This window comes from Clytia hemisphaerica, unplaced genomic scaffold, assembly GCF_902728285.1.
Source record: "Clytia hemisphaerica strain Z4C2 unplaced genomic scaffold, Clytia hemisphaerica genome assembly, whole genome shotgun sequence".
Classification (NCBI taxonomy): Eukaryota; Metazoa; Cnidaria; class Hydrozoa; order Leptothecata; family Clytiidae; genus Clytia; species Clytia hemisphaerica.
In genome coordinates, this window is record NW_027103646.1 from 73,579 (window position 1) to 100,558 (window position 26,980).

General features: G+C 37.2%; 2 protein-coding genes and 1 long non-coding RNA gene across 3 annotated transcripts in view; 1 reads left to right on the plus strand and 2 right to left on the minus strand.

The window, feature by feature from the left end:
• LOC136802943 (uncharacterized) overlaps positions 1–15,367 on the minus strand; it is a 29,149-nt gene extending 13,782 nt beyond the window's left edge. Inside the window, exons 1-11 of the mRNA XM_067059672.1 lie at positions 15,045–15,367; positions 6,418–6,594; positions 5,092–5,372; positions 4,718–4,846; positions 4,146–4,270; positions 3,602–3,744; positions 3,157–3,324; positions 2,631–2,964; positions 1,506–2,253; positions 913–1,070; positions 361–493 (exon numbers count right to left, since the gene is read on the minus strand). Coding sequence (XP_066915773.1) covers positions 361–493; positions 913–1,070; positions 1,506–2,253; positions 2,631–2,964; positions 3,157–3,324; positions 3,602–3,744; positions 4,146–4,270; positions 4,718–4,846; positions 5,092–5,372; positions 6,418–6,594; positions 15,045–15,367 — 2,719 coding nt within the window. The remainder of the gene's footprint in view (positions 1–360; positions 494–912; positions 1,071–1,505; positions 2,254–2,630; positions 2,965–3,156; positions 3,325–3,601; positions 3,745–4,145; positions 4,271–4,717; positions 4,847–5,091; positions 5,373–6,417; positions 6,595–15,044) is intronic.
• Positions 15,368–18,258: 2,891 nt separating this feature from the next.
• Positions 18,259–19,777, plus strand: LOC136802966 (uncharacterized). The gene is made up of 3 exons (XR_010846083.1): positions 18,259–18,509; positions 18,998–19,083; positions 19,574–19,777. It is a non-coding gene; the product is annotated as an uncharacterized lncRNA (long non-coding RNA).
• Positions 19,778–22,480: 2,703 nt separating this feature from the next.
• Positions 22,481–26,644, minus strand: LOC136802944 (RNA binding protein fox-1 homolog 1-like). Its single transcript, XM_067059673.1, has 8 exons — positions 26,588–26,644; positions 26,106–26,504; positions 25,733–25,918; positions 25,184–25,220; positions 24,605–24,758; positions 24,226–24,354; positions 23,338–23,365; positions 22,481–23,061 (listed from the first exon to the last, which is right to left on the minus strand). The coding sequence occupies exons 1-8, from the start codon at positions 26,642–26,644 to the stop codon at positions 22,930–22,932; spliced, it is 1,122 nt and encodes a 373-aa protein (XP_066915774.1). The 3' UTR covers positions 22,481–22,929.
• Positions 26,645–26,980: the final 336 nt, after the last annotated feature.

Here is a 26,980-nt window from a genome sequence, read left to right on the forward strand (position 1 = left end):
CATCGAGGTTTCGATGATCGAAATATTAAAAACAAGTTAAGAACATTTCAAGACTTCATGGGCCCTAAAACACACAGTTTCTTAGAAAGTTGCACAAAAATACCCATAAAATATTGACATTAAGAACATGTTTAGAACATTCTTAGACTTTAAACAAAAAGATTAAGAATATCGGAAGGCTTCAATGACTTTTGATGTTCTTATATCAACCAAATCGTGTGTTTGTCAAAGAAAATTCAACACCTGCGAACGTCTTTTTGATCACAAAAATCTTAGTTAGAGGTGAACGTAAACTAAAGGTTTCTCTAATTAGGTATGAATTCTGTCTCAAAGGAAACATCATTGGATGAATAGCCTTACCAAAAACAGTTAGAACGGCAATATTTGAAGCAGCAGTGATTCCACCTGCGATTGCTGTACAGATATAATTTCCTGAATCCGTGAGTTTCAGATTGGTCAGACTCAAAGCACGACTGTTTGCACCACCCAAATCCTGAAATAAAACGTACGTTCCTCTTATGGTTATTTTTTTGATGTGTCCATTACGTTTATAAAACCATAAACACTTTTCAAATATGTTTTCAAACTGGAATACAATTAACCCTCGCAGATTCGAATTCAAAAGGGAAGTCTAATTTGTTCGAATTACAGAGAGAACCAAACTATAAAGATTAATTTACTCTCCCCTTAATGGGAACTGAGAATTAGGACTAGTTCGAACCCAGTTCGAATCATGGTAAGATTCGAATGATAGAAGTTCGAGTTCCACTGTATATTTCAAAACTGATACTTGTTGATTATTTATGAAGTGAATGAAATACTCAATGAATTAGAGGAACAGGGCTAAGGAGTGTCAGCTCTTAAATTTAAGATTGGTAGCTATTAGCAAGTCTTCAGGACATTGATACCTACCTCATAATCCTTATTCCATTGATATTGAGGGTTTTCCCCTGTAGCAAAACAATCCCATCCGATAGTTTCACCGATCGGAAGTCGGATGTTGTCCGGCAGGATTTGTCCAACAATGTTCGGACCGAGATCATTGCATGCGTTCGAACTCAAATCCTCCCCTGTAAAAATGAAAGCTTATAGGCGATCAAAAAGAAAAGGAGAATTTCAGTGCGTTGAGATTTGGTTAAATACGGTGGAAATATGAGATTTGTAATCTTAAAAAACGAACCTTTCATTTACCTAATTACTTAGAAGGGAATTTGTTATTTTTGTTAAGGAGGCCAGGAAGTTATGAAGACCCGAGTTATTTTACGAGTTAGAATTAACTCGACAAATTTAGTTGCACCTTAAAAAACCGAGTTATGAAACTCAAAAGTTCAAGGTGCGCCTGGAGTGGCCGAGTTAAATAACTCGAAAAAATAAGGTGCATCTTAAAAACCCGAGTTAATTCTAACGTCATAACTCGGGTTTTCTTAACTCGGGTTTTCCAGGCCTCTTTGTTAAGTAGTTTGTTGGTAATATCGTAAATTTGAGGCTCAGAAAGATTGACTGACCTATCTTTAGGATAGAGAAGGTCGATTCTTGTTCCAAAGAGATATCCTTAAGGTCGACATCCGATCTCAACTGCACCGTCAGATAATCCCAACGGCTAAGGTAAATACCGCCTGCTACTTGGAGTGTGATGGTGCCTTGCTTTTGTAAAAGAGATGTTGAGTATAATCCGTTGTATTGGTTATTAATATTGTTGTGAACTAAGGCTAGTTCCATCTGACTGCTGGCGTTGTTCAGGCTAGTTAGAATAATGTTAACAGAAGCGTAATAGAAGCCAGACTCTTGGACAATGTATGATTCTTTGCTTTCAAAACCACCTTGATTTTCAAATAAGAAATCTTTTCCTGACGTTGACCAGCGCTTAACAGAAGTCCATATACCAGCTTGGAAACTCAGTAAGTTTTCGTTGTTTCGGGTAGCCGTGAAGCCTGCAGCTTTATCTCCAATGTAGGTGATAGAGGAGGTCGATTTATCGGAGATTTTATAGAACTGGTCACTTTGGGTGAATCCGATCAAAGTGAAAGTGGATCCTGCTTGAATCTTCATTATACCAGAGATGGAGATGGAGAAAGATTGTTCGATGGGCGCTTTATAGGCGGCCGCCATAGCGGGAATGTTGTTGATAGAGGGGATGGCTTTTGTGACGCCCTCCACGTCTATGAATTCGAGGTTGACAGCCACCAAGTATAACCCGGTTTTCCCGATTAAGTATTCCCCGTCTCCACCACCGGAATCCTTCTTGTATTGACCCTATAATTCGAGAAAACATGGTTTAAGAACACTGAGTACGAAAACAAAATCATGTTCCTGGGTTGGTGATTCTTTTGATGAAATTCAACTGGAGACGATCTAGAACTAAAGTGGAGTCAACAATTATATACCGTATCCTTCTAATAATAAACTCATCTCCATAACTCGAAGCCTGGTTACAACTTGGACAAGTTTTTCTTTAGATTTTCTCGCATCTGTTGTAATTAAAATCTACAGGCTCTAACGTATTCAAGTTAATTAAATGATTTTATGAGATTCAAAAAACATTTCGACAAATATTTTTCAGCATAAGCTTTTCGCTTTAAAAAAAAATGATTTTGTTATTATGATTCATCGAAATGAAACAATTGTTTCACCTTTAGATTTGCACGCCAACCAGTAACTTGGTAGTCGCCATACACATTCACAGTTTGTGGTTCCTTCAACTGCATTGAAAAACCATCCGGGAGTGGTTCCAATGGAATCAAATATTTCAAAGAAAGAGAGGTCGAGTAATGGAAATCCAGATAAGGCGCATTGCTTTGAACGTAAATACCAATTTTCTCGGTGGGATGCAATGCAAGAATCAAAGCCATTTGAATAGTACACGTGTCACCGCATTCCGGAAACAAGTGAGTTCCACCTCCCTCCGTTTGATCGTTGACGTTTGTTCCGGGGAGACTGGAGTCACCATTTAATCCAATTTTCATCCTGTGGTTAAAATCAAAAATCAGATAAGATATTGCTCCTTCTTAAAATAGGAAGAAATTGAAATAAAAAACTCTTGCAAACTCTACAAAACGTTCTAAAAAACTCTACAAAACGTTCTAAAAAACATCAAGATGTAAAAATGGCAAGCAACATTTGGAAGAAATCTGAAAGATCTAGAAGGGCACTTCTTACCTGATGAAGTAGCCTGTTACGTTGGATCGAGCTGTGATAGACGTGCTGACCAAATAAATGCCCGCGTAGCGTGCTTCAAAGTATCCTTCATTGCCAAAGAAAAATTTGCCAGCAGATTCTTGAGTTTGCGCAATGTTGACTTTGAAATGTCGTACTCTTGACCATGCGCTGTAAAAATAAAAACAAGTGAAAGCTGAACTCATTTACTGTTCTACCTGAAACATCATCGATAAAATTTGTTAAGTATACTCTATAATCAATCAAACATAGAAATATGAAAATTCCTTTGAAAAAAGACTCGTGTTAAATAGACCTCAGATGGAAGAACATCTCCGTTAAAAATGACCAAAAGATTGACGTCGTTGACTAACAGCAATCAAATCTCAGATGAAAATAAGAATTATTTACTTCAAAAGCAGCCAATAGAAAAAATTAGCGGACTCACCTGGAAGATACATCAAGCCTTTCAGTTTTACTGAGACCGGAAATGATTGAGGTGGGGGCTTGGAACGGAGGGATGCGGACAATGGACAGACCACAGTGAGCACGCAGGTTCTCCCAATCCGCATTGGGTGTGGTCGATTGCACCTGCACATATTAAAGATGAGATAGATACACGATAACAAAAAATCAACTCCTGTTTTTCAACGAAATTTTATTCTTTCAAAACTTCATCAAGAGATCAAGTGGAGGTCAAAAGCGCAAACACAGAGAGAATTTCCGTATAGACAGAAGTATATGATCATCTTTTAGTGTTCTAGCGTTTTTACGGATTATTTATATCACATTTCCCTAAATAACTGGACATCTGCCTAAACTGTGTCCAATACTGAACTATGACATATTTATAAAACGCCCTCTGTTAGATAGAAAATGATAAATGAGTTTTTGTTTTTGAAAGGAATAAAAGGTTTTCTAAATAAAAATTCTATGGATAACATGTAAACAAATTTCCTTCACCAATTTCTAGGAAAACGAAACGATTTTACCTGTACAGAGACAGCTTGTTCAGAAGAGATCTGAAGAACTCCAAATAATTTCATGGTAATAACATTTTGTGGTGTCTTGGTGTACTTCGTTGTCAAGGAGGCCAGACCACTCTTCGTGAACAAGCCTAAAGTACAGTGAAATAAATTGAATCATAAAGTGCTAAAAAATGTAATCACCAGCATGAAACAGCGTATAACAATTGTAAGCTTTATTTTTCTCAAACCTGAAACATCATTATACGGTCATTATTCGTAAGTGTCCATTAAATTAAAGAGAGTCTATGACTATGACTCGCTAAACTGCACGTATCGGTGAATATACAGCGCAATGTGGCGGTTCGACTTTTCAACCACTTCAAAAAGCCTATTTTGGATTAAATTTCACTTTTCTCGACACTATATTTTAATTTGATTCGATATTTTGAAAAGTGGGATAATTTTGACAGTTTCATTGATTTTTTGATGTCATTTTGTCAGAAGCAGCCAGTAAATATCCCCCGGATCCAATGGAAATAATATCGTTAATATATTTTAGTTGTTCGTTTTTATGAAGATATATGACAACAACAAACCTAGTTCGAATTCTCCGTTGATGCTTGAACCATAAGTAGCTCTGATGGTGATGGTGGTAGAAATGGAGTACAACCCAGCTTCCAGAATGTAAACATTCCCTGCGTCAGAATCGATATCCAGTAACGGTCCTAGTAAAGAAATAAAGTTGATTAAGGTCTACCGCATATGGCTTTCTAGTTTGCCTTACTTGCCAAAGTTGACCAAAAGTCGGCCGTTTGAACTTTTGTCAGGTTTGCAAAAGAAAGACCAAAAGCGACTTTCTTTACTTTACTATCAAATGAGACTGTCTTTCTGTTAAGTAGAATTTCTTTCTTGCTGAGAAATATCTTTTCTTTGTTTAAGTGCTCATCTGAAAAATATTTATGAATCATACCTTGTTTAAAGATACCAGGGGCAGTCTCCGATCTGGAGGTTTTCCAATTCTGTACAACTTTCCAGCCTGTTGAATCTCTCATATTTTGAGAAATGGATTCGCTCAACATCAATTGAGCTCCTGATCCATAAATACTGTTGAAAGAGGACAAATAGACGATGGAGAACAAGGAATCTTGACTGATGCTGAAGCTTTCATCCAAAGCGGAGTGTAACCAGAGAGACACATTCTGGCCGGCCCGTAGTTTAAGTGTTCCGGAGATCACCATGCTGTAAATGTCACTGTAGAAAGAGAAACAAACTTGTATTTTCGAAATAAATTCAATATACATATTTTATAAAGGTCTTGACTTGACCAACAAAAGAAAAAGTCTGTCCATCTGTCCCATGGTTTCTTTTTTTTTTCATGGGACAAAAGGTGAAGGAAATACCCAAAAGACACGCTGATTTTGTCCCTAGGACAATGGAGCAAAATTGATCCAGACATGTCACTTTTTTTGGTAGAAAGAAAAATGGGGTGGAAACACGAGAAAGCGTTTCAGGTTGGTGGGATAGAGCATGTTGCATTGCACCAACGCAAAAAAAAAACTTCTCGTGTCCCCAAGCCTTTAATGAACTTTCGAGTGTTTTAGGTTGAACGGCATCTTTGTAAGCAAGGATCTTCTCAAGTTGGTTGATCTTCTCTTTATTATGGATCAATATTAAATGAGGTTGAGCGCAGTGATTGGCTGAAGTAAAACGAGCGCACCAGAATATATGCCAATCAAAAAACAGGAGAGCCCAACATTTTTATGTGAAAAGGGAGGGGAGACGGAGTTTGTCTAGAAAAAACAACTTTCTTTGAGTGTTTGTCCGTTTTTTGTGCTTTTTTTACCGGATATAAATTTTCAAAAGTTTTCAAAAATTTGAGGGGGGGGGGGGGTAACATTTTGAAAGGGGAAGGAACCTAGGGTAGGGGGTTCATCTAGAAAGTGGGTTGGACTCTGGTGATTATATATCAGAGGATAATTTCATAGGGACTAACAAGGATTTACAATCGACTTCTCTCGTTCGGAATAGGCTAAAATTGGTATTTCCCGCCCTAGGTATAAAAAGTAGATCAGCTGTAATGTCGAAGGAGGAGCTAGTTACTAATCAAAATTTAACTAGTTTAGGACCCTTTTTTTAGGATTTTTTATCAAGAAGGTTGAGTTAGACGGAAGAAATAAATTGCTAATGATAAGAGTAGTCTGAGGAAGTATATCTATAGAGGTCTACTTTAAAGCCTCTTTTCAATCAGAGCCCTTTGATAAGTCCTCACTTCTGAAAAAAAAGTTTTTTGACTTACTTCGACGAGTAAGGAAATGCATACTCCACATAATCTTGTAGTCCATTCTGATTGGTGTGATCACTTGGTTTCCCATCTGTGCTGACAGTCAGCAGAAATTTGGAATCGGTCAAGCTGCCATCTTGAATTTTGATTGAGGCTGATACCAAATATAGACCATCCAATGGGGCGACATAGCTTTGTGGGGGAGAAAATGTAAATAATTCAAAATTTAGAAATTTTGAAAAATATGGGTTTCGGTGAACATTACAAAGCTGCAATCTGATTGGCTGTTAGAAAACCAATAAAATTCTAACCCAAATACCAATTAGGAATATTCAGGATAGGAGTAATAGCTCTCAAGGCTTTACACCCCTTCCCTTTCAGTTTTACGAGTGCCCCCACACACACACCCACATACCCTATACACAGACACCCTATACACAGACACCCTATACACAGACACCCCCACACACAGTGTGTTCAGATCTCGTGCTCGCCTTGCTAAGGTGCTCGTTGCCTTAATTCAAAATTTTACACCCCTTTCCTTAAACAAGTGCCCCCACACACACACCCACATACCAGACACACACAGTCTTCAGATCGCGTGCTCGCCGTGCTAAGCGTGCTCGTTGAATTAATTAAAATTTTACACCCCTTTCCTTTAAAGTTTTACGAGCCCCCCCACACACACACCCACACTATACCCTATACACAGACACCCCCCACACAGGTGTTAGATCTCGTGCTCGCCTGCTAAGCGTGCTCGTTGAATAATTAAAATTTTACACCCCTTTCCTTTAAGTTTTACGAGTGCCCACACACACACCACACATACCCTATACACAGACACCCCCACACACAGTGTGTTCAGATCTCGTGCTCGCCGTGCTAAGCGTGCTCGTTGAATTAATCAAAATTTTACACCCCTTTCCTTTAAGTTTTACAAGTGCCCCCACACACACACCCACATACCCTATACACAGACACCCCCAACACAGTGTTTCAGATCTCGTGTCGCCGTGCTAAGCGTGCTCGTTGAATTAATTAAAATTTTACACCCCTTTCCTTTAAGTTTTACGAGTGCCCCCACACACACACCCACATACCCTATACACAGACACCCTATACACAGACACCCCCATACACAGTGTGTTCAGATCTCGTGCTCGCCGTGCTAAGCGTGCTCGTTGAATTAATTCAAAATTTTACACCCCTTTCCTTTAAGTTTTACAAGTGCCCCCACACACACACCCACATACCCTATACACAGACACCCCCACACACAGTGTGTTCAGATCTCGTGCTCGCCGTGCTAAGCGTGCTCGTTGAATTAGTTAAAATTTTACACCCCTTTCCTTTAAGTTTTACGAGTGCCCCCACACACACACCCATAACCTATACACAGACACCACATACACACACCCCACACAGTGTGTTTCAGATCTCGTGCTCGCCGTGCTAAAGCGTGCATTGATTATAAATTTTACACCCCTTTCCTTTAAGTTTACGAGTGCCCACACACCACCCATACAAATACACAGACACCCACACAGTTGTTCAGATCTCGTGCCCCGTGCTAAGCGTGCTCGTTGAATTAATTAAAATTTTACACCCTTTCCTTTAAGTTTTACGAGTGCCCCCACACACACACCCTAGACCCATACAGACACCCCCACACACAGTGTTCAGATCTCGTGCTCGCCGTGCTAAGCGTGCTCGTTGAATTAGTTAAAATTTTACACCCCTTTCCTTTAAGTTTTACGAGTGCCCCCACACACACACCCACATACCGTATACACAGACACCCTATACACAGACACCCCCATACACAGTGTGTTCAGATCTCGTGCTCGCCGTGCTAAGCGTGCTCGTTGAATTAATCAAAATTTTACACCCCTTTCCTTTAAGTTTTACAAGTGCCCCCACACACACACCCACATACCCTATACACAGACACCCCCACACACAGTGTGTTCAGATCTCGTGCTCGCCGTGCTAAGCGTGCTCGTTGAATTAGTTAAAATTTTACACCCCTTTCCTTTAAGTTTTACGAGTGCCCCCACACACACACCCACATACCCTATACACAGACACCCTATACACAGACACCCCCACACACAGTGTGTTCAGATCTCGTGCTCGCCGTGCTAAGCGTGCTCGTTGAATTAATTAAAATTTTACACCCCTTTCCTTTAAGTTTTACGAGTGCCCCCACACACACACCCATATACACCCTATACATAGACACCCTATACACAGACATGCCCACACACAGTGTCTTCAGATCTCGTGCTCGTCGTGCTAAGCGTGCTCGTTGAATTAATTAAAATTTTACACCCCTTTCCTTTAAGTTTTACGAGTGCCCCCACACACACACCCACATACCCTATACACAGACACCCTATACACAGACACCCTATACACAGTGTGTTCAGATCTCGTGCTCGCCGTGCTAAGCGTGCTCGTTGAATTAATTAAAATTTTACACCCCTTTCCTTTCTGTTTTACGAGTGCCCCCACACACACACCCACATACCCTATACACAGACACCCTATACACAGACACCCCCACACACAGTGTGTTCAGATCTCGTGCTTGCCGTACTAAGCGTGCTCGATTTTGAAAAGTCTACAACATTTTGTCCGTGATTGTATGTATCTTATGATTGTAAAGGGCTACGTGCATCAAGTTTTGACCAGTGATAGATAATGGATATTTAAATTTGAGTTTTATCGTTTTGATCCAGTTAATTTTAATATATATTACTAGACGTCGTCGCAAACGCCGGTTAACGGTTTTGCTTGCACATCAAAAGCCTTTAAAATACTATAATGTGGGTTAATTCCTGACATTGTTTCGGCTTAAAATGTCGAATACAATAATAAAAAATTAGACTTCTAAACTTTCTACATTAGTCAAAATTTGTGTCCGTAAGCCTCGATGATATGTCTTTTTATTGATAACGGAAGTCTGTGTTCAATGAAATGCCATAGTGACCCTGTCAAAATTATCGAGGGTACCCGTCGTGCACACGTCCAAGGTGTCTGAGGTGGTGAGAGGGTTGCTTCTAGGAAAGAAAAAGCCTTAGTTGTGAAGGAGAGGCTCGCGCTTTGCGATTGAGCACTGAAGGTTTACCCGTTTGTTGGCTTCACATGCGGACAGATTAAGACCGGCGCATATGCAATGCTACCAACATTGAAACCTTTTTAAATAATGTTAGACGAAGTTTAATCATCAAACAACAATGTTGGATTTTGTTGTGTGTGTTGATATAAAATAGTTCGAAATCATGCAAATCCGTCGTGACAGTCTTGAAACCGAATAGCGCGAGACTTTTTGTATCGAAGGAGGATAGGTTTTCCAGCCGCGGCGTTCAAATTTTAGAAACCTTATATGTTACTGGGCTAGCGTTATAGAAATTTTTCATAAACTCAATTAGTATAGAAGATTCTACGGACCATATAGACATTTTCAATTTCAGTTGAGCTAGAATCTGACGATGTTTTCTGTCCGAAAACTTTAGGGCAGACTCCAGGCTGGACATTTAAAAAAAAGTTGTCAGATTTGGCTGAAATTTGGCACACTTTTTCATTGAGTCAATATCATGGGGTGCTTTTTTTCAATGCACGATGGAGTTTGATTATTCGATTGGTTCGACAAGTTCGATTGATCGGGTCTGGCTTAATGTCATGTCTCTTTAATTGTAAGATTCCTATCATTTTATTGGTGCATTTACTAACTACACATAAAAGAAATAAAAACCTTCGTAAATACTCTAACAAACACAAAAAACATGACAGAAATACAAACAACCAGCTGACAGTATGCTGAAAACTGCCATTTCTTTAAAAACGAGCGATGTTTAAAAATGCTTGGTTACGTCTACCTGGACTTGCGGACTGACAAAACGTTAGATTTTATCTTACCTTAGCGAGTGAGTCCATCTTTAGACTATTCGAGAATGTTCTAGAAGTTTCCAAAGCACTTTCGTTTTCTAATTTTTGTTCATCACCGCCACCGCCACCACGAAAGCATATCGTAATACTTTCGCTATGCGAAATTAATCTTGTTTTGATCCAGTCACCTGATTTACTTCTATTTTACAGGGCAGTATCTATTAGAGGATTTCGTTTTATGCTTGATAACAAAATTAATTTTTTTTATCTCTCTATTTCATTTAGACTAGTCGACAAGTTAACAAACAATTCCAATACTGTATAGCAGACATACCTATGATGAAGGGAGTGAAAATCAAGCGTTTTTAAGTCATTTAGATTTATGAAGTACTCGAAAGACTAAAGGTCGTATAAGTGATTCAAAGGAAGCCAGATTTAACTGTATGAAACGTAAACAAACCAAAGACACGAACCTAGGAGAAAGAAAACTTAATTTGGCAAGTAAAGAAGATGTATGGTACATAAGGTCATAAATTGGCTTTGGTAACAAAATGTTGAATGGAAAGGTTCCCCCCAATCTCAACAAAATCCAAGCGGAAATATTTCAATTTCTCAATTTCTCTTTTTAAGAAGGTACTTTACTAATATTATCTTTTTGAGCCCCCTCAAACCCGCCGCTGATAGTCTTAAACAACTGAAACCTTTTCATTTGCATTTGCATTTGCGTTTTCCCGAGTTTTCCCCTTTTTACGTGATATCGTGTGAGTTTGCAGACTCACGAAATTGTGAAGATCCCTGTGATTGATTTTAGGCTGATACGTGAAATAAAATCCGCACGAAATATTTGAAACACTACATGTTTTTTTTTTATAAGCAAGTGTCTGCCCCTACATCAGGCTCGCATTATGCTTAGCATTCTATTGTTCTCAAACAATAGAACCATTGTTTAAGTACCAAAAACTGAGCCTGCATATGCTTATAAACGTTATTCTTATAAAAGAAAAAACATGTAATTCGTGAAAATAAATCCAGAAAAATTATATCAATTCATTTTGGCTCGCGAAAATTAACCCAATCAAAGTATACAATTTGAAGGTATATGAAGAAAAATGCTTCTATAATTATGCTATTTTATGCCTGCATATCTTTGTAAACAGAAATAATATTTAGGTATGTTGATTATTTATATTAGATATTGTTTTCATAAATATAAACTTTCAGCATATTTTTAGCCCGGGAAGCCTAAAGTTAAAAAACACTTATTTTTTTGTTCTATTTGAGTCCATGCTAGTTAAGGTCATTAGATCCCGCGAAAAATATTTCCTAAACTCTGGACTCTGCTACGATAATAATTGAAAATTCGTTAAGTTTGATTTCTAATATATCAGGGAGGACTATAAGGCTTTAAGATCCATATAGATTTTTATTAAGTTTTTCTCGTTTCGGCCAATGAATCCATATGGATACCCATTGTCACATGCTGACGCGTGACGAATTGACACTTTTTTTACAGAAATCGAACCTTTGATATAATAATAGCATTCTGGCAAAGTTTCAATTTTTTTTGCATAAAGTCTGCTAATTATGGCCTACAAGGGTTAAACGCTATAAAATAAGAGTTCTGTATTTCTCTTTTTTTTGTTTAAAAACACCAGCTCTACCCTGAGTATCAGAGGTTAAGTTTTCAAAGAAAATAGTAACCTCTGAAGACAAATAATAGAAATTTTATCGCGCATGTGTCAATCTAATCACTGTAGAAAAAATCAAAGATGAAGAGCAAATATTACCATATTAATGTCTAGCAGACTGTATCAGTATGCAGTTTACTATTTACGAATTCCCCAGAAACCTCCAAGTGTAGTTGAAATGAGTTTATTTCCCGGGGGGGGGGGGTACTAGGGTTGGTGAATTTCACCAACCCTAGTACCCCCCCCCCCCCAATGAGGGGTATGTGCGGACGGGACCTCCGAAAACCGACCCTTAGAGAGACCAAATTTTAGTGAAAAAGTGACCCTTAGAGAGACTTTTTCGAAAAATTTTCTCTGATTTTCAAAAATTTCCTACCCTTAGCGAGACTTTTTTGTAATTTTTTTCTCCCAAAATCAAAATTTTTTTCTAAAAATCGTGATTTTTCCCACCCTTAGAGAGACTACTTTGAAATTTCCTGATTTTTGTAACCCTTAGAGAGACTTTGCAAGGTGAAAAACCCGACCCTTACCGTCCGCACATACCCAGCACCTATTTTTGCCTAAGTACCCCCCCCCCCGGGGTTTATTTCGAAAGAAATCTTTTACATGATCCCCAAATGTATAGCAGTAATTACTAAACTTTTAATTATGGAAATGTCACTTTAATTGAATCGAAATAATAGACAAACTTTATGTTATGATTCTCTATCACTGACTCTTTTTACAAAGCATTGATGACTTTTTGTAAGTTGTGTTTTCAACGACGGGAATAAAAATATCGACTATGACGCTCATCCAAGATCTTGGATGGTCGTCATGGTTACTTTTGTCTTCGCTGATTGCGCAATTAATAGAATCTCGATTCGTCGGCACAGCGTAAATATATGATTTTGAGCTGTGCTTTTCACGGTACACCAGTTCCGTTAATATAAACGGGGGCAGGACTTCAAATTCTAATAAACAGGGTAGGGGCCTAATTACCGATGGGTTGGAAATTGTACCTCTAAATACCACCAAAATAAGGTTATTATAGAGTAAAACCTTACCATTTAGAGCAATATAAGGGACTTATTTTGACAGCTGAAAGTAAATAAGAACATAGACCTCATCTCAAATAATACTGTCTATGTCCTCGAGTTTTACTTTTCAAGCCGTGTATACTATTTGTCTGTAATTTCGGTATAAACGAGGTAAAATCCCAAAACTTGTTACATGTTTTTTTACAAGTGTCTACCCCTATATCAGGCTCGCATTATGCTTAGCATTCTATTGTCGTGTTTCGTGCTGAGCCTGCGTATGCTTTCAAGCGTAATGCTTGTAGAAAAAAAAACATGTAAGGAGAGACCAATTTAATTTGTTGTTCTACGGGCAGATTATTAGCAAAATATGAGTCGGTCGGTCGGTAAAATAAAAATTAGATTTTCATTAATCAAGGAAGGTAATTAGGCTATAAGTATATTTTCAAATAATCTTGGTGGAAAATTCATCATTCGTCTTTGATGGAGTTTGTAATAAAATCTTTCGTGCATAGAATTCATGGTTTTAGATTATTTTCAACTTTTTTTAAGTGTAATTTTTTTAAATGACTAGTATTAGAAATTTGTGGCATAGGAAATTCAATATTATTATTTTTTCGTTTGCAGCAAATGCTGGGTCGTCGCGCCCGTAGAACAACAAATTAAATTGGTCTCGCCTATGTATGAAACTTTGGTTAAAAGTATGTGAACATAGATATTAATTATTCGATCGCGTTCGATTACGTTCGATTGGTTCGATTGCGATTTTTGTTCGAAGTTGTTCGATTGACACCGTCTGGACATAGAGACGGTTAAACAGGGCATACACTCCACCATGTGTGGTTGAAAATCTTTTGTAGTGACTTGATTAACAGTGAGCTTGAAAGGAAGTGAAGACAATATGGATGCTTTATACACTGCCAGACTGCTGCGGACAGTTGTAGGTTTGTTCAGATCAGGTTAAGTTTTAAGTTGATAACTCACAATGGTTGGGCAAAATTTTTCATCTTTGTACAGTGCCAGTGAATCAGTCATAATTCCTTACATTTAGTGATTTATGTGTATGTTCTCTTTAGTGATTTATGTTCTTTTGGTTGACTTCAACACTTTATGACCACCAACAATCTGTTATCTGCTATTTGTAACGAAAGTCATGGTATAACTTATGATCTTGCAGTTGCTACATTGGTGTAAGGTCAGAAGGTTGCCAATTAACAGTTGACATTGAATGAACTTTGTTGAGGTTGGGACGTACTGTTATCACAATGACACAGATTTCGAGAATTGAAACCAAAATATGATACCTTCTTTCTATGGAAACACACCAACCAAATTTTCCAGACTTTAGATAATAAGCAGGCTATAGCCTAGCTAGCTTCAACTAGCTACAAGTTTAAAACACATCACAGTCATTTTTCTCTGTTTGTTCAGGTTTGTTTGTAGCTAGTTTTTTTTTTCTCGCAAGTTTTGGATGATTTTGTTGTGATACTAGTGCGCACGCGCGTCTGTTAGAGGAAAACCCATTGTATTCCCGCCAAAGTTATAGAACTATTATCGGGACTTACAGTGAGGTTCAAGAAGTTCGATACTGTACCTACCCACAAATTTAAACCTGCGAAGTTTGAGAAAATTGAAAAAAGCTAAGCAAAGAATGCTATTTCCTATAAAAAACAGTGAAAAATTACTTACAGTTTTTGTGCGACCTTTCTTTTTCCTGCAGTCGTTGGCCATGCACCTAATTTGGTTCTTTCCGGTACCTTTTATGGCAGCAACCTTCACGTGAACATAATTCATTTCTGCCGTAGTGCTGGTGAAAGCTTTCACTGCGTAGCTCTTGCAGGAAACTTTAGCAACGGCAGGATATTTAAAGTCAGGCTTGTTTAGAAGAGACTGCATTTCAACGATATCACTTTGTTTTTTCAGGTCTGGAGTAAATTATGTGATATCACAGAGCTGAAATTCCGTCACTGAATACATTGGCTGCACACTGGGGTGCTTCGAATGTTTGCATTCAAAGCTAACTTTTGATGCTACAGAAGCGGACCTCAAATCGCGACAGTCATTGTTGTAGCAAACTAAAGCGGAATTTGTTGCGAACAAGAACTTCCTGTCTCCGTTATTGTTCATTTTAATAGATTTTAGACATCCTTTGTCATCGTTGTAAACAACAACGGAGACTGGAAGAACTTTTTTATCGTCCAATTTCAGGTTGTTACGATTGTCACTGTCGCAAACAAAAGACCCACCGAGTTCTCTTCCGCAGTCGCAAACTTTCGGCTTTTTCCGATTGTGGTATTCCTGCCCACAACTCTGACAGGATCCATAGCCCCTCTTGCTACCAGTCTTTTGAATATAATTCGATGCCATGTTCAGCTGAAACTACCCAACGCGACCTCTAGTTAAAATTACAACTTCTAAGTTACTTCAACTTCAAGAATTCAATGACCAGAACCAATCCTGCCCGGTCTGGGATTTGTGAAAGTTTTCATTTCTGACTGCTTTGCCTTACCAGTTGCCGGACCGCCCAAGGGTTTCCTTCGTCTGGTCTTGGAAATTGAAAACAAAAGGCCCACGTTTTTTTGTTTCGAAATTCACGGACACGCTGAGCACGGCAAGCACAGACTTTGAGGGTATATGACTAAACATCGTTTGATGAGCACGCTGAGCACGGCAAACACGGGATATGAAGGCACTGTGTGTGGGGGGGGGTGTATGTGCCAAGTGTGTGTGAAGGGTGTATATGAGTAGGGTATAAAGTAAAGGTAGGGTGTAAGAATTTTCTTCGACAATTCAGACACGCTGAGCACGGCAAGCACGGACTTCAAGGGTATATGACTAAACATATTGTGTCGGACACGCTGAGCACGGCAAGCACGGACTGCGAGGGTGTATTACTAAACATCGTTTGATGAGCACGCTTAGCACGGCAAACACGGGATATGAAGACACTGTGTGGGGGGAGGTGTATGTGCCAAGTGTGTGTGGGGGGGGGTGTATATGAGTAGGGTGTAAAGGGTGTGTATGAGTAGGGTGTAAAGTAAAGGTAGGGTGTAAGAATTTTCTTTGACAATTCAGACACGCTGAGCACGGCAAGCACGGACTTCAAGGGTATATGACTAAACATATTGTGTCGGACACGCTGAGCACGGCAAGCACAGACTGCGAGGGTGTATTACTAAACATCGTTTGATGAGCACGCTTAGCACGGCAAACACGCGATATGAAGACACTGTGTGTGGGGGGGTGTATATGTGCCAAGTGTGTGTGAAGGGTGTATATAAGTAGGGTGTAAAGTAAAGGTAGGGTGTAAGAATTTTCTTTGACAATTCAGACACGCTGAGCACGGCAAGCAAGGACTTCAAGGGTATATGACTAAACATATTTTGTCGGACACGCTGAGCACGGCAAGCACGGACTGCGAGGGTATACGAGTAAACATATTTTGACGGACACGCTAAGCACGGCAAACACGGACTTCGAGGGTATATGACTAAACATTGTTTAGTGGGCATGTCAGAGAACCACGTTTCTACGTCTGTTTCAAGGAGAGTATGATAGTAATGGTTTGATGTATAGAGAACGCTAAGTACGACAAGCACGCATTTTTAAGGTGTCTTTAATCTATATTGTATATATTGATATCATCCAATCAGATTTCAGCTTTATAATGTTCACAACTACTCNTTTATCCAGAGTGTGTCTAAATTAAATTTATGGTCCTAATAACTTTACGACCAGGGGGAGGGTCGTCAGAAAATATTCAATTGAAGATGAAATTGACATTATAGTCTTGTTAATTTCATTCTCGAGAGAGTTATCAATTTTTTTCTTTCTGTAAATGATATAAAAGGAGTTTGGCGCGCTTTTCATTCAGTTTGTCGTTGATGAAGAGATGGAAGTTGGTCGTCTTTTAGTTGCTTTTGGTTGTTTTTCGGTTGCTTTTGGTTGCAAAGAATAATTACTGCGAGAGAATGAAAGAATGATTCTATGAACTTTCAGTGTTCGTTTTCTTCGCTTTTCAATTATTCAAACTCATACTTTGCTTTTATGTTCTCTCTAAAAAAGAAATGAGTTTTTTTAGTTTTTCCTCTTTCGGCTTAAACTAAAAATTTAAAAGTTGAATGGGTTTTCAATCCAGGCTGCTAAGGGCTGCAGTAGCGTAGGAAAAGACGGGAAGAATGAAAGCTACTGGGCTGTGAATGAAATAGAAGATTCGTTAACAAAAAAAGCCTAAATATTTTCTTCTCTGACCAGATTTTCATAGACGTAAACTTCATTCGTTAGAACAATGGTCATAATTTATTTCAGAGACATTTTAAAAATAATTTTTAAAAGAAATCGTATTAGCGTCCCATAAAAAAGTTTTTGCTCTTTTCGTTAAAATTAATACCATGAATCTGAAAAGATCTTAATTTTGTTGCCCGAAATTTAACTTACAATAGTGAGATTGGAGATTCTTTGAATTCTCAGCGTAGAAATGTTAATCTGTTTTTTGTTCAACAAAAATATTTTCAGCCCAAATAAATAAAGTCTTTTCTTTTCACAAACTAAATGGAAATTCTAATTCCAAAATTTCAATTTAAAACAATTCTTTGCTCGGAGTCGGAAGATATCGAAACTCAATTTTATTTTTCACGGAGGAGATTTTTCCCGTTTTAAGTAAAATGATTTTTCACTGAGAAAAAAGTTTTCATTCAAAATTCAAAACTTTTTTGCCATCAATTCGGAAATATTTTTCTTGTTCAGATTGGAAAATTTCAGCTCCAAAATATTTTTAGTTTCTGAGATCTCGAGGTTAAAATTTTTTGAAGTGAAAATTATCTACCGACACGAATAAAAATGATTTCTTGCTGAGCAAAAAGTTTTCCTCCAAAATTCAAAATTTTTTCGCCATCAATTCGGAAATATTTTTCTCGTTCTGTTTGCAAAATTTCAGCTTCAAAGTAATTTTAGTTCTTGAGATATTGAGGTTCATTTTTTTTTGAAATTTTTTTTACCGCGTGAAAAGTTTGAATTTCTTCATTTTTTCTTCAGATGTTTGGAATATTTTGAAGGAAAAGAATTTCAAGAAATTCGGAGAAATTTTCCGAAAAAATCCGAACATCGTCAACTCGTTGCGTGATGATGGTCTTGGTTCGACACTTCTCATGATGGCTGTTTATGAAGATCGTTTCGACGTTTTCGTTCACTTGATGAAATATCCTCAAGATTTTTCACTCGTGGACAATGATGGTCGGAACGTTCTTCATTGGGTTGGTTTTTATAGAACAGTTCGTTATTTGAAAATGTTTGATCAACAAACCATCAAAATGTTGATCGATGGAAGAAACAAATGGAACAGCACACCATTGCATGTTGCAGCATGTCTCAACAATCATGACGTCATCAGATGGTTGTTGGCCAAAGGAGCGAATCCAGAATTGAAAAATGATGATGGTCGACGCCCTGATGAATATGAAAGGTGTGATGGTGTTACCAAAGAAATCTTTCGATCGTTTCGTTCGTCTTGGTAAGAAAAATATCAACTTTTTCATGATTAATTTTAGGAAAGGAACGTTTTTTCGGATAGGATTGATAAAACGCAATTTTTTTATTTGAATTGATTTTTTTATACGAATAACATCCTTTATAAGAACAACACAATTGTAAGAAATCCTATTTCTTTGTCAGGCAAATTAAGAACAGCATACAACTAAAATTTAGTTGTTCTTACAAAGTTTCTCCGACACTAATAAGGATGTAATATGCGTTTTCAATTAATTTTATTTTACATTCGAAATAGAAATTATTTGAAATCAATTACAATAGACAAAAATGGGTTTAGCGTACTGTAATATAATAATAATTTTTGGAGAAAGGGAAAAAACTCGATAACCCGGATTTATCTGGTCGCTGGTCGTGGTCGTCATTTATGGTCGACGTTTAGAAATTCCCGTGAAAAATGTTTTCTTATAAAGTAACTGGTAGATAATGTGATCACAAATTGTTTTTTTACAGATCGATGTTTTGATGGGTTGATCACACAAACATTTCCTTTCCTTCGAACATTTCCACAAATCACTTCTCTCCACCAACTCGAAAAGGTAAATAAATTCGATTATCATTTTTCAAGACAACCCCGGTATCACTCCCCATCCTGGAAACTTTGGCTGAAAAATTGTCTCATTGAGAGTTATCGAGAAAAATATCCCTACTGGAAAAGTCGACTAAAATCATTCCTCCTTGGGAAGATATTTTTACTTCAAGCATTATTTCAAGCGATATTTTAGATTTATTCCATCACCACTGTCACGGAGACATGAGTGTTCCGAAAATTCCGGAAGATATAGTGTTTACGAAATGGAAAGTTTTTCTAAAATTTTCGATTAGATTTTAAAATTAATTAAATAGTTTCAAAGGTCATATTTCAGCTATCTATGATTTCGTAATGACCTTCGATTGATTTGATATTATTGACAGTTCTTAACTAAAATCGGGGTGAATGGTTCGAATTTTAATCACGTTTTACTGATAACAATATTATTTGGTGAAAAGAAATTCTTAAATTTACTTATCTTATGTTTTTGTTTTCAGGTCTATCGTTTCAATCCGTAATCATTTCACGTCCCTCGCCGCCAGCGATGCTCGCATTTCGTACACGACGTCCTTCTTGTTTCTCGTACACGGCGTTATTCGATTTTCGTGGACGACGTTCTTCCTTGTCGTTTGAAACGATACGTACTTCGCAGACACTGTCGTTATTTCTCTTCGTTACTCGTTACCCTTGGATCCTTTTCAACAGCAACAGTTTAACTTGCTTGTCCAATTGATTGGAGTAAAGACCAGTTTGGAGTTTCATTTAATGTAATGGTTTTCAGATTCAGTTTTTTTCACTTTCATTCATGGTTATCACAGTTTCATGTTTTCACATACAATGCATTTTACGTCGTACGAGAAACAGTGGAATTTTTTTTCGATTAATTTTTTCCGCGCAGATTTCTAAAATGAATTTTAGTTCTTGCCGAAACCAATCATCTTGATACAGTTTATTTATTAATTATCTTAATTCCATAAATTTTCGCGCAGAATACGTGCGCGAAAATAAAAGTCATTCAAATTAGTGACCGTTCTGAACGTGTAGAAATCTCATCTTAGGGCTCTTTTGTAAAAATTAGACCTAAATTAATGATACATATACCAATCGTCAAAAACACTCAAAAAATATGCCCAGAAATCGCAAGATGCGATAAAAATTAAAGCATGCGCGAATAATCTATTTTATGAGCTGTGCGAAAATTAAAGGCGGGCAAAAATTAATGGAGTTATTAAGGTATTTCGAAATTCAATGGGATTTTTACTGCTCGCCAAAATTTGTTCACGTCGAAATTTGTGTTGAAAAAGGTTTTTTATGTAAGAAAAAATCCTAAAACTTGATCGTTTTCAATTTCTCTTTTGCAAAAGAGCGTTTGAATCGACTTGAGTATTCGTGAAAAAAATCAATAAGAGAAATTTATTTTCACAAATAAGATGGGTTTGAAAAGTTTCACTGGATTTTGGTTTGTGAATGAAATGAAAGAGCCCCCCCCCCCGGCGGTTTGCGTGATGGCGTGATTGGGACTTTTTTCTTGCGTGATGGCGTGATTAGAGATTTTTTTGGCGTGATTGACGTGATGAAGACTGGCGTGATGCGTGATAGGGCAAAAATTTGAGGCGTGATGCTATTTTTTGCGTGATGACAAATTTTCGTGATGCGTGATGGAGAAAGTTTTTTGCGTGATGGCGTGATTAGGGGTGCCGCTGGGCGGGCCTCATGATAGTACAATAACCTGACATTGAACCTGATTCAATTTTGATTTTGATTGGTCGTTAAAAGATTAATTGAATTTTGCACTTTATAATACGATTTTGTAAATTTTACGTTGATTTACTTTCGAGAAAAAAGAGCAAAAGTTAGTGAAAACGCGAAATTTATTTTTTTATTTTTAGAAAGATTTTGAGTTTAGTTTACAGAATAAAAATTTTACATGTATAAGTAGAACTTTATATTTACTAGATATTTTTCTTAACAAAACATATTTCAATCTAGGATTTGGCAATATTTTCTGGTTTTATCTTGAAAATTTTGAGGGATTTTAGCGAAAAAGAAATAATAATATCACAACTTAATACTCTCCATAATAGCTGTCTCCGCGCTGATGAATTTTTTGAAGATTTTCCGCCCAGGACATTCTTTTTTCAACCTACTACCCCGCTTAATAATTTTGGAAAAATATTTCTGAAAGTTCCCTCTGCTGCTTTGGTATCCTTTTCCACCCCCCCCCCCATTAATAAGTTTTGAGTTTTTTTCCGACCCCCCGTCCCGGCTATTAGTTACACGAGAGTAAGCAAAAGTGTTTTTGTCCTTAGAAATAAGAAATAGTAGGTACTTAGAGTTTACTTCTTTTTTCTTGTGACATCAGCATCTAACGGATTCGTGGCTTCTCACTCTCCTAGCAACATACTAGCAGCGGTTTTGTCGTGGTCAGACCAAGTATTTTTGAGAAAGCTACCGTTAACCTCGACTTGAACATTGAAATACCGTCTTAAAAACCATGAGTAACCATCTGAATTAATATTGAATTGTTGCTAATGCATGACGCTTGAAGGAATACTTAAACTAAACCTTCTAAGTGTACAGGCCGAGCCAAACAAGATATATCATAATAGGCACAATTCTATTACTATACTATAGTACAGTAGCCAGAGGACTCACGCTAGGGGGATAGCGGAAGATACGTTGAGAGTTCCTTTAAGATAAATATTTACTCGAAAGCACCTTCACAAAATCAAAGGTATAATATATTCCAAGAATAAGAACCAATTTATATTTATTTTAGAATATTAAAAATTAGTAAATTGATCTTAGTACTATTTACAAAAAGGAACTTGAAAAATGATACAAAATGGAACAAATTCAATTCTGTTAAAAAAATAAAGTTTTTAAATTTTAATGTTGAAAACATCAGTACAGTTTCTACTGTACATAGCTTCTTGTGTTTAATATCATTAGTCAGTCACGGAAATCCTTGCATTTGCACGGGGTGTGCATTTGCAATGGTTTCAACGATTTTTCCCGACCCTGTGCAAATGATAGCACTCGAGAATGTAAAATAAAAGAGTGGTACAAATGACTAGTTTTACCAAGCAGCCTCAATGTTTCTTAAGAAATCGGTATTTTGAGCCTTAAATATTTCTTACATTATTTTTCAAGCAAAGAAGATAAGCATTTATTTTAATTGGAAGGTTCTTAAAAAAGAATACGCATTGAAAAATGTTATTTCTCATTCTAAGCTCTAGCATCTAGCATGTTTCTTAGTTTTTAGGAATTCTGAGCCTCATGTTTCTTAAAAGTGTGTTTCTTTAAAAAAAATTTGTAACTCGAATAATTCCTTAACTCGAAGAAGTTTTAAGTTCCCTTCAGTTAACTCTGCCAAATAAACCTTAATCCTTAACTCGAACAAATTTGCGTTCCCCATGCGTGTTCGCGTTTTGAGGACTCCACTGTATTTAAAATATTGTAAATCTAAACGAAAACTTGAAAAAATACAAACGAAATCAATAAAAAAAGCCTTCCTTGAATTTCCTTATATAATGTTCTTCCTCTGAAATTCATTCACTAATAACACACCTTCAGAAATCCGATTCCACATTCTCTTAACTGTACAGCATCTGAAAAATTGTCATTAGGGAAGAGCTCTTCAAAGCTCTTAACAATTCAGGTCAAATTATAATCACTAGAAGCTAATAACTAGATTTGGCATTTTTGAAATACGATATTACATCATTGAAACTAAAAGCAGATTGATCTAAACACCGAATGTGATGAATCGATTTGACACATCGGGATGCCATCACTGGGTTTCTTAGCCATACGCACTGTGACAACACCAAGTAGTCAATCAAGCTCATACTCAATATGGTTGAAATCGATGGAACATATTAGTATTAGGGGCAGCTCGGATCGGACCAGTTTGATTTGTGTTGGGTGTGACGGGTACACTTGAACCTCCTGTGATATAGTTGTAATATTGTGCGTATTGTTCCTGTGAAAAGAAAAAGGAGGGTTAGAAATAAGTTTGTTTTTTTCCATCGGTACTAGGGAATACACGATGTATTTCCGAGAAAATTTGCAAACATAGGGAAATTAACATTCCATTTATGCATCAGGGAAAAGCATAAAATGGACACTCTATCTACAAGTAGTATAAAGTAAAAGCTCCTTACGAAACCAATCATATGTATATTTTTTCGAAATTTTAATTCGAATATAAATAGATTCATATTTTCTAAAATGCAATAAAATGTTTATTAATACTTACGGGAGTGGGGTAAAACGGTGATGGGAAGCTGAAAAGTAATCAAAAAGAATTCAATCAAACAATAGGGATTTACTACACAAGGTCTAGGTATGTTTTTGTTGATAAATCCATGAAAAATCGTCTTCTTTCACCCATTTGGAAGACTTATCAATTTGATACTTGAGTTTTTATTGAAAAGGAATCGTTTAAAACAAAGGCATTCTGATGGAAAAAGACCGTTTTGTCTTGAGATATACCATGCCTTTACCACCGTGTCAAAGATCTGGTGGGATTTCATCCCTATTCGAAGTTCAATGGAATAAAATGTACTTTAAAATTGTCTATTCCCAGTAGTAGAGGGAATTTTGTTCGATTTTTTGGAATCGCTCGATTGTTTTGTTAGAAGCACTTGTTATATATTTTTGGAAAGCTAAGGGGTAGGGGAATCGAAATTACGATGTTTCCAATTTTTATTCGGACACTTTGGTGTGATTTTCGGACAAATATGACGGTCTCAGGCAAAAATCATAGGGTTAAAAATTAATGAAAATTTTAGCTCGAGAAAACGGAGACCTATTGTATATTTTTGGAAAGCTCTCAAAAAATTAAGATTAGAGATATATTGCAAGTATAGGTGATTTCTGTACCTAACTCGAGATATTAACCCTTGAAAACCGTGTTTTTTAGCCAGAAACAGCTATTTTGTCCAAATTTTGCGCTTTTTGAAGCTCAATATCTCGAGTTAGGTACAAAATGCCCTCTACTACAGTGAGATTTCGGAAAAAAACTTTTATCCTAAATGTGGGAAAATGTTCCACCGGGACACTGAGACAGGGGTGTTTGCCCCAAAGTTATGCAGACACATTGATTTAGCAGAAAGAGAGTATACACCAAAAATGGATTTCTTACCTCGAAAACATTGGATTTGCAGTACCCGGCATTGTTCCGGTTGAAATAGCGGATGAAAGAAGTTGGTGAGGAGAGGGCGGTAGTTGAAAGGTAGTCGGTATGGAGGGTGTAGAAAGGGCGGTCAACGAACTAAAAACAGAAAAAAAAGATTAAAGTGTAAATAGTTTTCAAGTGAAATATTTCTTGACAAGGGGGTTTCAAGCTATTGCTTTTGTCCCATAATTTCGCATTTGGCTGTTTGAAATTTATTTTTCTCAGAAAAAACAACTCAGCCAAATTTAAAAACTTCATTCCTATTAATTTACAAAACTTATTATTTTAGATTTAAAAAATATGACAGTACTTAAACTTGTAGTCAAGCAAGAAAAAAACTACTTACGCTGGATTCCAGGCTGCAGGGTAGGCAGCTGCCTGAGTTGCCATGGTAATCGGACGAATGACACCGTTTAGATGACCAGCACCGGTGGGTTGGAGAAGACCAGGGGTGGCTGTGGTTGCAGCGATCGGCGACTTGTTTCGCAATCGGGGGGTTACTGTTCAAAAGAAATATAAATCAGTATGTAATGAAATACGAGAAATAAAGGCTTTTTGTGTGCCAGCCTGTAAATTCTGAACAAGATTATTGTACTTATTTTACTAATAAAATCAAGGCCTCGACGTTCTTTGTTTTGTTTCATTTTCAGAAATGAAATCGAAACCGTAGTATTTTCTTAGTAGTTTCTGGAATTTGTGGCAAGAATAGGTGTAAATTTATTCTATAACCAAAGCTTTATATTCTCATAAAATAAAAGTGTATTGTAACTTTAAATGAAATGTAGTCTTTAGTCGCAATCATCGGTCAAGTATTTTACAGACTTCTTCTTTAAAGCCGACAGACAGTATATTATAGATTGTTTAAATGCACAAATAATGGACGGTTCGTTTTCGATACATTTTAACCTACATGAGCAAACATTACCTTTCGAAGTGTTAGTCCTAGGAGTTGCTTTGTTGACCTGAGTAAAAGATAAGAAAATACTGATTAATAACAGTTACTGGAATCTTTCGTCAGAATTTTCGAATCTTCCAATATCTCTAAGCTCTAGTTTAGACGGACCACTTTTCGCCCTGCCTTTTCTAATTGTGAATTAAGGTGGGCATAAAGTGGGCTGTCTAAAGTCAATGCATTGCCCTCGTTTGACGCCAATGCAATGACTTTTTTTTATATTTTCCAAGCAAAGATTTTAACTATCAACTTTGTGCCCACTTTCTGCCTACTCTAAAAACCATATTAGGTAGGGTAGAAAGGTGGCCATCTAAACTAGCGCTTAAGGTCACTCCCTCATCTTAGCTCTAGTTTAGACGGCTCACTTTTCGCCCTGCCTATTCTAAGTGTAAGAGTAGGCGCAAAGTTGAGGGCACTTTTCAAACGCCAGTTATGTCAAAAATGTTTAAAAAGAAGATGACGTAAAACTGTCCAGGAAAAAATTTCCATTAAAAGAATGGACAAAATACAACATTTTCTCACCTCAATTTTTCGCCCGTCAATTTCTTTTCCGTGTAGAGCTTCTTTCGCTTTTGAAGCATCCTCGCTTGTTTCCATGGTAACAAAACCAAAACCTTTGCTTCCACGTTCATTGTAAATAATCTCTGCGTCTAAGACCGATCCGTATATTTTAAAAGAGAAGAATAGGACACAGGAGAGAGCAATTTTCTATAAATCCCATAACAAGTTCCTTGTGTTTAAACTGTATTATTCTTTAAAATACGGGATTAAATCAGTCCAGTCAACTTTAACTTTAACTCATTATAATACTTAATACTACATACGTACGAATCCAGGCTACTGGCTTCTTCCTGCAATGCGTTTTTTAGTTCCTAGCGTAGAAAAAACAACTTACAGCAAACATATTTCTCAATTCTGTATCACGAACTTTAAACGGTAAATTAGTCACATGGAGTCGCTTCGGCCCATCATTGATCGTGGCCGTACTCACTGGTGCCGTGGCCGTCAAACTTAATTCTGATTGTGATAGTAAAGGGGATATTTTATGGTCACTGGTACTGGCCGTAGTGGCGGCGTTAAGGGACTCTTGTGCGTCAAGAGCAGGGGTTGCAATAATTGTTGTAACATCTTCAGGCTTTAGTAAAGTTTTTCGTGTGTTTGTTGTTGCAAGTGCATCTGTTGTTTGTGTGTTCTCTTTTAATTTCTTTTGTTGAACAGCAGCCTGCGAACGAAAGAAAGAGTGAAGGAAATGCTTCCATCTTGTTAGAAAGTAGACCGAAAAACATATTTTCAGCTTTCAAAGCTAGGCCATCAATTGTAATTCGTGATTGTCACTTCTGTATAACATTTACAATTTAAAACCTTCAAATATAATACGCTCGTTTTGCTTTTGCCACCGCAGAGAGCCTGAGGGTAAGCGAGGATGGCAGTCATTGCTTCACGCTAGGATATTGGACACGCATCTCGAATTTTTGCGCGCACGTTCTTTTTTTTTGCGTTTGTTAGTATTGTATGTTCCGGCTAATATGATACCCCGTAAAGTTTACTACCCGGTAAGATTTATAGCGTTTCCCTTGTAGCATGCGTAGCGGACGTTTATCCTTGCTTTAACTTTAGCGCTTTAACCGCTGAAACGATAATGATTTTTGGATGAGAGATGCAGGTAATTTTTTAGTAAACAAAGTCACGCTTTTTGACGAAGCAGACATTTTGAAAAGCTCTCTCTCTACTGTACTCAGTACTCACTCAGTAGTCTGGCAGTCGATTTGC